At 51.3% G+C, this 16,893-nt stretch overlaps 1 protein-coding gene across 5 annotated transcripts in view; it reads right to left on the bottom strand.

The window, feature by feature from the left end:
* Nucleotides 1–16,893, bottom strand: part of SLC45A4 (solute carrier family 45 member 4) — a 73,100-nt gene that overhangs the window by 32,895 nt on the left and 23,312 nt on the right. For 2 of the 5 annotated variants that reach the window (XM_030304588.2, XM_030304589.1), the window contains exon 2: nucleotides 5,141–5,814. In XM_030304588.2, coding sequence (XP_030160448.1) covers nucleotides 5,141–5,378 — 238 coding nt within the window. In that variant the 5' untranslated portion in view covers nucleotides 5,379–5,814. Of the gene's footprint in view, nucleotides 1–5,140; nucleotides 5,815–9,486; nucleotides 9,598–9,707; nucleotides 11,517–16,893 lie in introns of those variants that run through there. The other 3 variants (XR_003966421.1, XM_030304587.1, XM_030304590.1) reach the window with 3 other exon arrangements.

Here is a 16,893-nt window from a genome sequence, read left to right as displayed (position 1 = left end):
TCTACTGACCATTGCAGGTACCCCGGGGCTTTGGGATCCCATTTACACTCCTCCTGAGCCCTCTCTGCAAATTTATTTATTATAAATAAGATCATTTCTAACAAGCGACTTATTAGAAATGATTTTATTGGGAATGAGAAATTTATTTTTTTTTAATTTTTTAAAATTCTTTATTTATTTTTAAGAGAGACAGACAGCACGAGCAGGGGAGGAACAGAGAGACAGGGAGACACAGAATCCGAAGCAGGCTCCAGGATCTGAGCTGTCAGCACAGAGCCCGATGTGGGGCTCAAACTCACAAACCACGAGTTCGTGACCAGAGCCAAAGTTGGACGCTTAACCGACTGAGCCACCCAGGCACCCTGGGAAGGAGAAATTTAAAAAACAATGTGTTAAGCTTGACCTTAAGAAACCAGAAAGAGAGTAAATTAAAACCAAAGTATGCAGAAGAAAAAATGAAGAACATAAATTAATAAAATAGGAAATGGACAAACAATAGAGAAATCAATGAAATAAAAAGCTGAGTTTCTGAAAAGATAACATTGACCCATCCGTAGCCAACGTGACCAAATAAAGAGAAGATACAAATTATCATTATCAAGCAAAAAGGAACATCACTACAGACCTTGCAGACATTAAAAGCTACTCCAACTAATAAGTGAGTTTACTAAGGATACAAACCCAATATAAAAATTTGGGGGGGGAGGGGGTAGCTGGGTGGCCCAATTGGTACAGCATCAAACTCTTGATCTCAGGGTTGTGAGTTCAAGCCCCACATTGGGCATGGAACATACTTTAAAAAAAAAAGTTTTTATATTTCTGTATGTAGTGATTTACAATTACAAATGAAAATTAAGGGGTGCCTGGGTGGCTCAGTTGGTTGGGCACGGACTCTTGATTTCAGCGCAGGTCAGGATCCCCAGGTCATGGGATCAAGCCCTGAACTGGGCTCTGCGCTGAATGTGGAGCCTGGTTAAGATTCTCTCTCTCGGAGCACCTGGGTGGCTCAGTCCAGTAAGCATCCAACTTTAGCTCACATCATGATCTCACGGTTCTTGAGTCTCAGCCCGGCACTGTGGGCTCTCAGCTGTCAGCACAGAGCCTGCTTGGGAACCTGTCTCCTCCTCTCTCTGCCCTTCCCCCAGTTGCACGCTCTCTCTTTCTCAAATATAATAAGCATTTTAAATAAATAAATAAGAATAAAGGGTAAATAAAGTCAGAGAATCTATATCACCCAATTTCAAGATGTACTATAAAGCCACGGTAATTAAGGCACTATGGTATTGAGGAAAGACAAACAGACCATTGGCCCAGGATGAAGAGTCTAGAAATAGACTCACACATATGTAAGCAGTTAGTTGTCAACGAAGGTGCCATGGAATTCAACGGGAAAGGACAGTCTTTTTCACAAATGGTGCTGGAAGAGCTGGATTTCCATTTACCAAAGTGAAGGGGGGCCCGTCAACTCCTACCATACACAAAAATTAACTCAAAACGGCCGAGTGACCTAACTGTGAGAGCCGAAACTATAAAGCAAAACATCCAGAAGAAAACGTAAGAGAAAATCAATATGCCCTTGGGTCAGGCACAGATTTCTTAGTTAAAACAAAAAAAAAATAAAATACAAATAATTGATATACCAAACTTCATCTAAATTAAAAACTTTTGCTTTTAAGATACCATTAGGACGATGAAAGGGAAACCACAGACTGGGGGAAAACATTTGCAAACACCTGCCTGACAAAGGATTTTTATCAATAATGCATAAAGAACTCTTGTAACACAATGAGACAAAAACCCCAACTAAATCAGAAAGAGTCTATATCACAACTATATCAGAAAGAGTCTGAACACACCATTCACCTAAGAGGATAAATGAATACTCAGTAGGGGCACCTGGGTGGCTCAGCCAGTTGGGCATCTGACTCCGGCCAGGGTCCTGATCCCCCGCGGTCCGTGAGTTCGAGCCCCGAGTCGGGCCCTGTGCTGACAGCTCGGAGCCTGGAGCCTGCTTCGGATTCTGTGTCTCCCTCTCTCTCTGCCCTCCCCCACTTGTGTTCTGTCTCTCTCTCAAAAACTAGTTTAAAACCATTTTAAAAAAATGATTTCATGAATGCCCAATAAGACACTTAACATCAGTATTCATTTGGGAAATGCAAATGCTGTCAGGGAGGTGAAGAAACAGGTGGGGAATGGTCTTTTCCTATAAAAGCAAACCTGCCCGGCCACATGACCCGAGGGCCCCGTGCCCAGGCCTGCTCAGGAGAAATGAACCGCGCGTCCACACAAAGACCTGCAGGCGAATGCTCAGAGCAGCTTTAGTTACGACCGTCTCCAAATGGAAACAACCCAAAAATGTGCATCGGCGATGAGTGGATAGACAAAAGCGGGTGTGTCCACCCCGGGGACGGAGCCCGCATTCCTGCAGGAAGCCTCACGAATCAATCACAGGAGCATTATGCTACCCGACAGGCACCAGGCTACATACCCTGATCCCATGTAGACGGGACTCCAAAGAGAGCTAACCTGTGCCAGCGGCAGACTGGTGGTGGCTGGGAGTGCTGGGAGTGGGTGGATGTAAGGGCCGCCGGGGAGGCCCTTCGGGGTGATGAAAACACACCTGGTCTTCACAGGTAGTTCCACAACCGCAAACGTGGATCAGGTGGGTTAAATCATCCACTTAGAGTGGAAGAACGCGACTGTTTTGATATCGGCTTCGATAGCTGTCATTACATAAAATCCAATAATAAACACCGTACCTCTGCGCATGGCGGACAACTTTTTAAGAAACTGAGACTCGAATCAGAGAAAACTGTGATCACTATGTTGCCCCTCAGTGGAAAGCCCAACCCTGAGAAGTCAGTGGGGCCTCGTTTCTGGACTCCGTGTAAGCCCAGCTAAGAACAACTCACGAAGAACCATTCCTTCCGCCTGTGAAGATCCCCTGCATCCCCCAGCCACGCTCTCCTCCCGAACGAGTCCCGGGGCGTGCTGGGGGTCAGCACAGGCCCCTCTCACTCTCCCCTACCCTGGACAGTCATCATCTCCAGAGGTTTGCACTCAGCAGACACACCTACCACTTTCAAAAGCTGCCGTTAATGCACAGAAGACGTATGATGTCAACAGCAAGAAGTGTGTTTATTACCCCAGACTATCCAAAACTGATGCAGGTCTCCCACAGCACATTAAACACTCAAACCCAAACGATGAAATGTGCTAAGTTGTACAGAAATGGGAGAGCCACAGCCTGTCAAGTGAACATTCCACGGAGAAGTCAGTGCCGGGGTTCTAAGCCGTAGGACACATAACCTACCACGAAGAAACTGGGAATAACAACCCCCAAATCTGTACTCACAGAACAACTTAGTTCTCAGTACCCAGAGCTTCCGATGGTCTAGAGGCCGTCTGGAAACGGAGTGTGAGGACACTCGATTTCTGCTGGCAACCAACCCACCTAGAGATGACCTCAACTGTGGGCCAAACCCGAGTCCTCGCATACTGAAGGGACAAAATAAATGTCTGGTAAAATTAATGGCCACTGGACTCCCCCGAGATCTGGCCACAAAGCCAGTCTTCCGGTATCTTAAACCTGCCAAGACCCCTCCCTTCCAAGTGCCCTCTGCTTGCTGTCCACACGGTCCACCCAGATCCCCCCCACCCCGGCACTGACGGGCCTTCCGTGCCAGCCCCTGCGAGCTGGGCACCCCCCGTGAGGGTCCGCAGTCACCCTGCTCCCTCCTGCTCACAGCCCTGTCAACTTTCTGGCCACTTCCCCACCTCCACCACCACCACCACCACCAGAGGTGGGCAGCACGAGAACAGACGCGGTGTCCCGTGCACCCTCAGCGTCCCGCCCACCCTCGGGGTCCCAGCGTGCGGTGGGCCCCCAAGGAGCATGAAGAGCACAAATGCAGGGACAGGAGATCAAGAGTGACGAACGCTCTACTGTCCACTCACGCTCTATCGTCCCCCACACGCTCGGAAAGCTCTCAGCCTTGTCTGAAGCCTTATCAGGACATTGTTAAAGACGAAGGAGAAAGCCCGGGGTTACAGAGAGAAAAAGGTGTTGATGGATGGTAACCTCATTACTGAGAGAATAAGTTAACATGCGAGGCGCGTGCCAGGACGCAGGGGCGCGGACGGGAACCACCACCGGTGGCAGTGTCGCCGCTGTGACGGGGGAGGAGGTCTGTTCCCTCCCGATGGTGCCATCAGAACGGGAGGAAGCGCCATCACCTTTGGACTCAGGCCCCTGAATAAGTGATCCGCGGAGCGGGGCCTGGTCAGCGCTCACCCAACAAGAAACATTATGTTTGGAGAGAGAAATGTTCCTACAACAACCAAAATGAGCAGACACTATGCGTACGTGGAATCCCGGAAGGAACCAAGGGTTTTAAACAGCGTGACCCCTCACCCGGAACTCTTCCTTAGACAGCAGGGAAAACCAAACACGGACAAAACTCTAAGGGCCTAAGGCACCCCAGCGGTAATCTGCAAGGAACACCAGGGCTGTTTCCTCATACTAGGCCTCGCAGCGGAGTGGAACTCTGCGAACTCCAGGATTTCTGGAAATGCCCATCACTCAACCACTGAAGTCCACACGAAACTCAGAGTTAAGTAGTCCACAACAAGATGGCAACGGAAAACCATGTTATTTGGGGTTATTCTCACGTTACTCTCGTTCCAAGCACTTGCCTTGTCGGCCTGCAACAAGAGCCCCTTTCTCGGGAAGGAAGCCAAGCGAGAGGCAGATGCTCCCCGCTCGCCCCGGAGGACACACACGGCTGGCGACTGTGTCCGGGAGGCGGGGGGCGCGGCAGGAGGTACGTCAGGGAGACGGGCTCGCTCAGATTACCACGCATCGAAGCTGACTGCACGCCCTCGAGCGCCCAACCACCTCTTTGCCGACAGGTACGTCCACTTCAGCATCCAAGGACCACCCCCCTCCCAGCCGCAGTTTAAACCGGGAGGAAAACAACGGCCAGAGTGGGTTGAGGAAAGCGTAGCGCGGGAGGCCGCTTCCCGGGGCTCTCGACACTTTCCAGCCCGCGGGGCGAGCTCCGGGTGCCGACATCCGCTCCTGCGTTCGAACCGCTGACACTCAGCGCGAAGGACCAGGCGAGGCACGGACGGCACTTACCAATCTGCAACAGGATGGGAGTGACCAGTGCCGTCTCCATGGCGTAACAGAACTCCCTGCCGAACATCACGGCCCCATGCATCACCCACAGGCGCACAGGGATCCGGTCTATGGACCCCTCGCTGATGGTCTCGTAGTGGGTGTCCGCACCTCCGGGCTTCTGCAGGTCTGGCAGGGGCACAGGTAAGTCTTGAACTTGCATAGATTCTGAGTCGGCATTTTGCGGAGCCATTTTCATTACCACCAAAAATATATATATATATATATGTGTGTATATATATATATTTGTTAATATATATATATTTCCTCTATCTATATAAATAATGCTATCATATATCTTTAAGGATAAATTAGGACACCTTCTCCTTCTGCTTCAGTTGTGTTCCTCCGGCAAGTGATGCTTATATCCCTCTTTGTACAAACAGAGATCTCTCCACTTCTCACAATCGGGTGAGACACGCAGCAGAACAGAATGATTTTTGGTTGGATTTTAAACATATGGCTTGCTGGTTTACTGTGAATTAGAGTTAAAAATCCATAATTGCCATTCAGTTAATACCAGTTTCATCATTATTATTGAAGAGGTGCTGAAGTGATTTTTCTTGCTACAGAGAAGTGGGAAGGTGACACAAAAAGGTGGTCCGCCGTTGCTCCCCATCGAGTGACTGGTTGATCTGCAAAAGAGGAAAACAACCCCACCAGAGAGTCAGTCGGGGGCGGCCGCCACGTGGCCTCCCACCCCTGGCTGGCCAGGCGCTCCACGGACTGGTCCTCGGCCACCTGGGAGACCCCGACCTCAGACCGCCGCAGGTCTCTGGTGCTTACTCTGGGTCAGCTGCAGAGAAAACAGACCCCAGCTCCCAGAGAAACATCTTCTATGGATCTAATCCTGGGGCAGGATGAAGACAGGACAACAGAGGGAAGCCAGGGCAGAAAAAAACGAGCAGACAGAGGAAGGCAGCTCAACTTCCGCTCCCGGGCCAGCAATAACCATCAGCAGACTGGCCGGCAGTGGGGGTGGAGGGGCGGGGGAGGCAGGGAGGCTGGAAAAGGAGCGGAGATGTCGGCCAGGAGGTGGAAAGCGGGAGGGTAGGTACGGCAAGAACGGGGGGTTTTGCCACCTAAAGCGGGGACATTCAAAGTCCACCCAAAGGCAGCTGAGTTCTTGCTGTGTGGGCCATCTACAGCGGTGGTCTTTAACCTTTTCGGGTCATGAAACTTTCTGATGATCAAATGAAAGTTACAGCCCCTCTCCAGGAAAAAAGTACATGCATCCCGAAGTCTGAATATCACACGTGGGGGCTCACAGACTCCCGACCCACACACCTTCCTAGGGGTGTGGGACTCCCGACCCCATCCTGCACTTACCCTGCCCTGGTCCCTACAACCCAGCTTTGTGATGCATTCTCTCCCCAGAGGAGCAGACCACAATAAAGCATTGACTGCCTCGCATTTAGCTCGAAATTTCCCCTTAGAAAGGTTTTAGGAAAACGCAAGGCAAGACTAAGGATGCAGTTCTGCCCATGCACTCTGCTGGAGTCTGGCCTCCAGGAACTGGGGTTCTGTTCAATCTGCAATGAATTAAAAAAGGGGACCCTGTGGGGGCGCCTGGGTGGCTCAGTTGCTTGAGCGTTCGACTCTTGATTTCAGCTCAGGTCATGATACTGGGGCTGTGGGATCAAGCCCCATGTCAGACTCCCCACTGGGCGTGGTGCCTGTTTGAGATATTCATTCTCTCTCTCTCTCTCTCTCTCTCTCCCTCCCTCCCTCCCTCCCTCCCTCCCTCCCCCACTCACCCCTGCTCCTCCCCCTGCTTACACACTCGTGTGTGCTCACTCTCTAAAAAAGTTTTAAAAGAGAGGGGACCCCAAAATCACACAAATGGTGTTCACGTCTTTTTTATATTAAGGTAGGTCTGTGAGTTGATATCCTACCAGAGATTTTCAACAAAAAGTGTAAATAAAAATGTTTCTAGTTACTATTCACATAGCCAAAGATGATCTTAATTAGTGCCTTCTCCCTTCCCCCGAGAAGGAATGAGAAACTAAGGGCCACTTTCACTTAGTGCCCCCTCAGAGAGCCCCAGGGCAATGGCAGGTCCCCAACCTTGGGCAAGGCCGGGCTGCCCTCCCTCAAGGTCAAGTTCTTCCCCGCCACTTCACCACTGTGGGGCTGCCTCCCGGCCCCCTTCGTGCAGCAACATCCTTGCGGATCGCACGTCCATTGCGTGTCCATGTGTCCTGACTGCACGTGTGCCCCTCACGGCCCCTGAATGCCACTATGCTTCACACTGAGGATCCCCGAGCTCGAGACTCCTCACAAATTTTCTAAGTGTCCCCTACCATATAATATCTGCATTAAAACCACGGTTTCTAAATTAAAAAAAAAAAAAAAAAGCCCACGGTTTCTAACCTCTACCTTTTTAGAAAACATACTATGAAACCACTTCTTTTCAATTTTTATAACACTTATTTATTTTTGAGAGAAAGAGTGCACATGGGAGAGGGAGGGAGAGAGAGAGAGAGAGACAGAGGATTCAAAGTAGGTTCTTCGCTGTGAGCACAGAGACCAACCTGGGGCTCGAACTCACAAACCTTCAGATCCTGACCTGAGCCGAAATCAAGAGTCAGCTGCTTAACCAACTGAGCCACCCAGCCGCCCCTATGAAAGCACTTCTAACACAAAAAGTAAACAAAATGATATTGAAAACAAAAAATCACCCAACATTAACAATTACCAAACCAAGGGGTGTCTGGGTGGCTCAGTCAAGCATCTGACTTCGGCTCAGGTCATGATCTTGCAGTTCATGAGTTCAAGCCCCGTGTCGGGCTCTGTGCCGACAGTTCGGAGCCTGGAGCCTGCTTCAGATTCTGTGTCTCCCCCTCTCTCGGCCCCTTCCCCACTCACAGTCTGTCTGTCTGTCTCTCTCTCTCCCCACCCCCCTCAACAATAAATAAACGTTAAAAAAAAAAACACAAAAACACCCAATTACCAACACCTGCTGTTCTTACTCTCTATCCCCACCTGTGGAGCGATTCCCAGCCTAAGAAAACGAAAGGAAAGAAACCCTTTTGTCAACCTGTGATTCTTACGCCAAAATAGGGTCAATGATTTTAAATGCCTTATTCCATCCACCAAATAAGACAGATGATTTTTATGCGAACAAAGTATGTCCAGACATACTCTGGGCTTTTGTAAAAGCCCAAACTGTCCGGGGTTTTTGGGGCAGAAATGAGTCATCGGTTTTCTATGAATCCTAGTGATTTCATTACAAACACGAGACCCTTTAGCTCCGTCCCAGTGCCCTCTACCCACGGCTGGGGCCGTCCCGACACCCAGTCTGAGATAAGGCAGTTTCTGCTGGGGCCGTCTCCGCAACAGCTAGAAGCCACGCTCCATATGGAACAGACTTGAGCTGTTTTAAGGCAGTGGTTCTCAACCGGGGGCAGCCGTGTGCCGCTGAGGACACCAGGCAGTGTCTGGACAGACTGCTGGTTATCACAACTTGAGCAGGGGCCAGAGACACTGCTCAGCACGGCCCCACAGCAGACAAGGATCCAGCCCAAAACGTCAACTCTGTCAAAGCTGAGAAACACTGTTCTAAGGTTATGATTAAACAGGGAGAAGTCTCCAGAAATGCTGAAACGTGACACTTTATGTTATTACATTTTGAATCAATCAACAGGACCAGATGTGGCAAGGTCCACATCCTGCCCCTTTATGGACCCAATCAGTTGCTGCTCAAAGCAGACGGGACTCCAGCACAGGCGGGCTCCAGCCACACTCTCCCATAGCAGGAGGTGGCCTCTGGGATCCGGTCTGGGACAGGGAGAAGGGTTCCAGCTATTTCCCCTCGAGAGTACACGATTCTCTGGGGAGCTCTAAAGAAAGCCCCATCTGGCCTCGGCGGGCCCCGCCCCCCCCCCCACCCCCCCACCATATGCTCAGAGAGCATCTCTGGGGACCCTTCTCCGGCTCGGCCCTCCCCGGAAGACTGGCCCCACCCCCTCGTGAGAGGAGCTCTCACAGCCACCCTCGCCCCGGGGAAACAGAGAAACTCCCACAGAAGATGCCACCACCCATGTCCCCACACCCCCCGCTGTGCCTGGCCACACGGCAGGAGCCCGGTGAGGTTACAGAGAGACCGAATGAATAAATGAACAAATGAATGAGCGCCAGCCCACCAGCTGACCAGTACGCACTAGGGGCCGTATACACTGGAAAGCCACCCCCACCCGCACCAGCTCTCGGAGAGCATCGCGCCCAGTTGGTCGGGGCGGCCGGCTACCAGGGTCAGGCCTCAGGGAAGCCCGCGTGAAATGGCATGAGCGTGGTGTGGGGTTTACCTGTCATTCAAGGAGTCTAGGCATTAACACAGCTGGCTTCCCTTCCTCAAGCCGTGCAAACGCAGTGGCAAGTGGCAAGAATAGATTTTACACAGGCAACTTCACTGTCATCTATATTGATGAAAATGACAAATATCGTTAGCATCTTCGGTTAGTTTGACTTTAAGCAGCAGTTAGTAAATACAAAACTCCAACCGCGTCTCACGGCTCTATGGACTCACCACGTTAGCATCCTCAAGCCGAGGTGGGAATGCCTTCACAAGTTAGCACAAATTCCCAGAGTCAAAGCTGCTTTCCAACCAGTAAGTTTAAATGAGGCTGAACTAACAAAATCCACTCACGTCAGTGGACGCTCGGGTTCCTCCAAGGTTTGACTAACCTGGCTTACAGTCTGACACCTTGAAGATAATGCCCAACTGCTAATCAGCAAGACAGCACTTGGCGAAGCCACTGTTGCCAAACACTCCTGCAAGCCCTGGGGATTTTATAAGCATTTTAGGGGATGACACAAAATAATTTAAAAATAAAATTTCAGCATCATGCACTTAGCAATACGAGCATTAGCTACGTGAAGAACTAAATCAGAGACCGTGGCAACCCAGCCTGTGAGGGGAGAGCCAGTTAAAGACAGAAGAGCCAATGCAAGTTATTTCTGTTAAAGAGCCACAGCTGAAGGGTCCATAGTACATGGGAGATGTAGTGGCCTAATCGGATAGGTTTGAGAACACCTAGCACATTCCGTAAAGACTCTGAGGCTACGCATACAGGCTGTAGGATGCTCAACTTGGCCATCAGTTCCCAGTGAAAATCTAGTGGGAACGTTTTAGATCTCGGATTCATATTCCTGTGTATGGTGTGAGGTAAGGATCTACCGTTATCTTTTCCCAACGATCATCTGATCATCGCAACGGGATGTATTTGGAAGGCCACCCCCAACGTTGAGATTCCTCTTTATCATACATCAAATTTCCATCGGTTCTTGGGTCTGTTTCCCTGTTTTCTATTCTGTTCAACTAGCATGCCTGTCTGCCCATGTCCAATAACACTGCTATCTCCCCACATGTTCCTATTTATTCTGCCATGTTTGTTTTAAGTACACGAACTTTAAAAGCTTGACTAGCTCAGGAAAAACAGTATTTTTTGTTGGTACTCTCATGTGATTCCATTAATCTCATAGATCAGCCCCGAGAGAACGGCCATTGTAGGTTGCTACATTGCCGTGCCGGAGAAGGAGGGCTCTCGCTCTATTTGTCTGAGACCACCTCAGTACCTCTTGCAAGAATTTCGAAATACTCCTTCCACGAGTTTTCCACATTTCTAGGTAAGCCTCTTCCTAACAATCTTTATCTTTTTTGTGGCCAATGTAAATGGGATTTTCTCTTCCCTTATATTTCCCAATCAGTTAGTTTGCCTACGAGACGGCCAGTAAGCGATGTTTATTCATTTGCTCAGGTACAACTTACAGGCAGGAAGATGTACCATGTTCATTACATTTTGACAAATTTACGTCAAGACACAGGACATTTCCAATACTCTGCAACGCCTCCGTGTCCCCCTTCCTGTGTAATTAAGGCTACTGACTTTTACATTTTAATTTGATAATCTAATTCTTTAGTGTCTGAGTGAGAATGGACAAAAAGGCCATCACCAGGTTGACAAACGTACTGACCATTACCAAACTAACCAAACCACTACGTGCAGTCCCCAACTTGGTGGAACAGAGGGTGATGTTCCAAAGCTCGCGTGCGCGCTGTGTGGAGCCCGATCATCGGCTCCTCAGACAGGAATTCGGGGTCCCTGCCGGTCTGAACTGAACTAAATCACAGCACTTGTTCAGGAGTGAGGCACAAGGGGCCAGGTGGCAGATGGCTGCACCTTTCCTGGGCATAAAAAGTCTGCAGAAGAGTCTGAAACGGTCTCCCCTCACTGTCTAGGGCCCTTTCCGTGGAGGCTCCACGGGAAAAGGAATGGAAAGAACCCTTGAGAAGGAAAGGAAGGAGCTGGAGCACCGCAGGGCTGGGCCATGTGGCTGCCCTGCCCTGACCCGGGGCCTGGGTGCCGGGGGAGTCATGGCACCGAGGGGGGCGATCGGGTACCGAAAGCCAGGTTAACTGCCCACAAAGTGAGGCACGGGAAGTACTCTTCTAGCTCGCAAACTGTTTTCTCTAAGGACGCTGTTTTACATAAATGCTGGGGCATTAACCAAAATGACTAAAACCATTAGCATGTTATGTTCCCTTCTGAAGTACCTAATGTAACATGCCCAGGCGAAACCCTGCCACTGCACTGAAGCAGCTTAAGACCCCAGAGCACGGGAAACCGCACATGCCTAAGACCCTGCCGCGGAGCCGAAGAACGTGGACAGGTTGTGACCTCCGACTCCAGAGTCTTCTATTCAGAAGAGCAGCAACACCTCTCAGACGGGCTTCCCCGAGCAGAGAAACTCTGGAGCCCAGGGACCGTCAGCGCGCTCGGGGACAACAGTTTGGTTATGATCTGCAGATGCACTTAGTGAAACTACAATTGTTCCAATCAACAACTTCCTCTATTGTCCTGTTTCTAATTTAAGAGTAACCGATGCCAGAACACGTGACTTCCTACCATTCGCGATGTGGAAAGCCGCTGTTAACTGAATGCCATCAAAAGTTAGCTGCAGCGTGATTTCTGACAGGCACCAGGAGCTTGGGTTCAACTTGGAGATTCCACGCACATTCGAAAGCCGTGCGACTACAAAAGCCGCGGAGCCACAGCTCCTGGATAACGCTCGCGGGAATCGGAGCACGCTTGCAACGCACCTCAAACACGTCCCGCCCCTTCCACGCCGCCCCCGCACGCGCACGGGCACGCATGCGCGCCGGCAGCACTCCGGGCCCTGGAGGTGGGCAGCGAATGCGTTACGGCGGCCCGTTTGCGGCCACAGCTGTCTGTTTTGTACACCCACCAGTTAAAAACAGGCATCCCTACCCTCAGAAAATCCACTGAACTGCTAACATTTTTCTAAAACGTCATCAACTGTTAACCTCCAATGACCCTGTAAAATATTTACTACTACGGTCCTCTCCGTTACCATCAGCCTGCCTCCCTCTCTCACCAGATGACCATGGCAAAGAATACCAACCTACAGACAACGTAAGAGCCAGGGAAACCAAGCAGACAGCAGTAGATGATAAGGTCTACTTCGGGGTGCCTGGGTGGCTCGGTCGTTAAAAGCGTCAGACTCTTAATTTTGGTTCAGGTCACGATCACACAGTCATGGGATCGAGCCCTGCGTGGAGCCTGCTTAAGATTCTCTCCCCTCACTCTTCCCCCTCCCCTGCTCGAGTGTGTGTGCTGGCTCTCGCCCTCTCGCGCTTTCTCTCTCTCTCTCTCGATGATCAGATTTTAGACCAAGAGTATAAAAAGACATAAAATTTAATCAAGCAAGTCTAAAGTATCCTTGATAAGAAAGAAGCATTCTGGCAAATCTGTTTATAAGGTTATTTCCTGAAAAGCATTTAAGAAATCCCATTGATTTCCAACATAAAATCAATGTTGTAACAAGACAAGCCACAGATTGAGAGAAAATATTTGCAAAAGACACATCTCCAAAATACACAACAAACTCAACAAGAAAACGAACAATTTGATTTAAGAAAGGGCAAAACACCCAGAGACAGCTCACTAAAGACGCATGGATGGCAAGTAACCACACGGAAAGAAGCTCCACGTCACGCAGCGTCAGAAAACTGTAAAATACGAGATCCCAGCACACACCTCTGGGCGTGGCCGGAGCATGCGCACGGACAGCACCTGTCGGGGACGCCGAGCAACAGGGGCGCGCGCTCAGGAACAGGGACGCGCACTCACGGCTCCTGGGGACGCCGAACGGCGCGGTCACCTTGGGAAACAGTTCGGGGGTTTCTCACAAACCGAACGAGCTCTTCCCAGCTGATCCAGCAATCACGCTCGCTGGCATTTACCCACAGGAGCTGAAAACTTCTGTCCACGCAAGAACCGGCACGTGGATGTTTACAGTGTTATCCACAATTGCCAAAACCAGGAAGCAGCCACGGTGTCCTTCAGCAGGTGAGTGTTTAAATAATCTGTGGTCCAGCCAGACAAGGGGATGTTGTTATTCAGCACTAAAAAGAAATGAGCTATCAAGCCACGAAAAGATACTAAAGAACCTTAAATGCACATTGCTAAGTGAAAGAAACCAGTCCCCAAAGACTATATGACACCGTGGAAGAGGCAAAACCGTGGAGACAGTAAAAACATTGGTGGTTGCCCGGGGCTGGAGTGGGGTGGCGTGGGCGGGGGTGGAGACGGCAATTTCAGGGCAGTGAAACCACTCTCCACGACACCACAATGGTAGAGACACGTCGCCCGGCTGCCCAAACCCAGAGCGCACAGCAGCAGGAGTGAACCCCACGGCAAGCTCCGGACTTGGCCTGATGACCAAGGGTCAGTACCGGTTTGTCAGCTGTAACACAGGAACCACTGTGGTCGGGGACGCTGGAGACGGAGGCGGCTGAATGTGTAGGATGACGACACATGGGAACTCGGTACTGTATGCTCAGTTTTGCTATGAACCTAAAACTATTGTAAAAAACAGTTCACTGATAAGAAAAAAATGTGTGTCCTTACAGAAAAAAAAACACACACACAACCAAAAACATCTGACAAAAAAGGAACCAAGAGGTGGTCACACTGAATGTTCCATCCTTGGGAATACTTTCTCACACCTGAAATTACCTGCCTTTGGGATTATAAGTGTCACCTGCAGAAACCCAGGCTTGTCTCCTCCCATCACTCAGTGCCTCTATTGTCTACGAAATGTGGGCTCAAGAAATACAAAGTTAACATGAATTTCAGTTAGGCGTGTAACTCTGTGGTGTCCTCAAATGTGTGTGGCTGCTCCGAGTGCGTGACCCCCCCCCCCCCAAACTCCTCTGAGAGGGGATTAGGCCGTGAGGACGGAACCCTCACGTATGGGATCGGTGCCCTTATGAAAGCCACCCCACAGCTTTCTGGCTCCTTCCACCCTGTGAGGACACAGCAAGAGAGGGGCTATGACCCAGGAAGTAAGCCCCTGAGACAGAAAGCTGGTGAATGTGGCGACACCCTGGCTGGACTTCCAGCCTGCAGAACGGAGAGAAGTGTCTGCTGTTTCGGAGCCCCCCAGGGTGTGGTTTTGCTATGGGAGCCCGTGTGGACGGAGACAGTGTGAATCGGTCTGGATCAGGACAGCCGAGGGAGTTCACTCACAAACGCAGACCCAGGCCTCCACCCAGTCCATGGACCCAGATCCCTGGCGGACCCACGCACCTGCGCTGCACCCACACCACAGCCAGGCGGGACACGCTCACAGCGGGCACGATGACCGCACAGCCCAGCACACGGCGAGGTTACCAGCTGCACCCCTTCCAGTCAAGCGTCCTGCTTTGGACACACGTCAAATGATCAAAGGCTTCACTGGGACTTAAATCTTTTCATAACCCAGGCTTTGAGTGTTCTGTGTCACAAGGCACAGTCGAGGACACTCCGGAAACCAAACACGACACGTGTCAGACCTGATGTCCGTTTTTACTTGGCTCCTTTGGATCAGCTTGCTGTGAACAGGGTGTCATTGGTAAAGGGAGAGCCGTGTGTGTGTGTGTGTGTGTGTGTGTGTGCACGTGCACACGCACTATTCTGAGCATTAACAGACTGAAGCAAAGGAAATGTGGAAAGGGACCGCCCCTGGAAGCAAGGGGATGAAAATATTGCTACACTTTTAACAAGTCAGTCTAATTAAATGATTTCTCAGTGGATTCCCCTGCAGCCGCCAGCAGGACAGGACCAACCCCTGGGGCCCCAGTGCTCCTCCTGGGTGCCTCTCTCTCTCTCTCTCTCTCTCTCTCTCTCTCGCTGACCAATGTCTGGCCCTCCCCTGCTGGACAGTGCTGGCGGTCTCCTCCCCTGCCCTCTTACACAACCTGCCACCTGGCACACACACCCACCCCCTTCCCACACACCTCCAGCAGAGGCCAGGCCGCTCCCTCCCATAGGTGGGTAGGGCGCTGCTCAGTATCACACCCCCACCCCCACCAGAAGCTCCGGGAGGTGGGGACAGGTCTGCAGGACGGGAGGGAACGGCCCCTGCCCACGCTCCTCCCCTGTCCACCTGAGTAACTCAGAGCCCTGCTTCCGAGACCCTGGCAGCACAGCCTCCCTAGGAGCCAGTCAGGCCCCACCGGCCTGGGGGCAGCCGGCACCAGCTGCCCGCCTTTCCCCCTGCCCTGGCACCCGGGAAAAGGGAGGGGCACTTCCCACCGGAGGCAGGCGGCCTGAGCAGACCGCCGGCGCCCATCACTACCGGCTGGTCCAGCACCTAGCCAGTGGAGGTGCTCAGACGGCTGGAAAGGAACGGACTCATATGAGCACTGAAGGTAGAGGGCCAGACCAACCCTTAATTACTCCATTAAAAAGAGAAAACTGATCTTTAGAAACCTCTCCCTTTTAGAGAAAAGAGCAGCATAAGCACAGAGCTCAAGGAAAATCCCTTTCTCTTTTGAACAGGAAGCAGACCGGTGTGCCAACGCTAACGAATAGCTGAGATGATGTTTTTTAACGCCTTAAAACTGGCATGTTGCAATTCAAGTGAACTTTCAAACTGCACACACTACTTAGGGCGTTTTTTTTTCTCTCTAAGGCACCACACCTCCCAATAACTTCTCAGGAATGACTATGCTTTTAACAGTATAGTTTAGGGTCTCCCGGGATGTGACCTGGGCTCCTGGAGCATAAAGCACTGCATGGCCACATTTCACCAGACCACCAGACCCGGCCACCCGCTGGGGCTCTCGGTGCCGAGTCTGACGTCAGTGCAGTCTAGTGGACTTGTCCCAGCCCAGCTGGAGGCCTCTGCGGGGCCTGCATTCCTAGTGGGACACCAGGGAGGGCACCGCTGGCTCCCACTGCCCCAACCCGGGCTCCACAGCAGCTAAGAGCAGCCTCCTGCGCCGGTCTCTCCAGCCCACCGTGAGACCTGTTACCCCAGGTGCAGGCGGGGATCGAGACGATGGGACACAGCAGGAGCACAGGTGAAGTCATCCCAGGCGCTGCGCTAAACCAGAGGCAGGAGCCCCAGCTGCAGTGCTCCCCAGAGGGGCCGCCCTCCCCCAGCACGCTGGCGTAACCATGCACACACTGGCAGGGAAATGCAGCGGCAGCAGAGTCCTTCCGGAAAGACAGTGACCTTCCAGTCGCGGTGCGAGATGCTGATGGGAAGGCTGCTATGCCACGGATTAACACTATGGACTCACAGGGCCCCAGAGTTTCTTTGCTTAGCACACCCACACCCACTTTTCCATCTGCAAAGGAAAACGTCAGAACTGCCAAGAGGGCTGCTGGACCCTACCAGGAATTCCTAGGGCCACGGGGCCA

Source organism: Lynx canadensis, chromosome F2 (assembly GCF_007474595.2).
Source record: "Lynx canadensis isolate LIC74 chromosome F2, mLynCan4.pri.v2, whole genome shotgun sequence".
NCBI classification, from domain to species: Eukaryota; Metazoa; Chordata; class Mammalia; order Carnivora; family Felidae; genus Lynx; species Lynx canadensis.
This window is presented reverse-complemented; position numbering and strand designations above follow the sequence as displayed.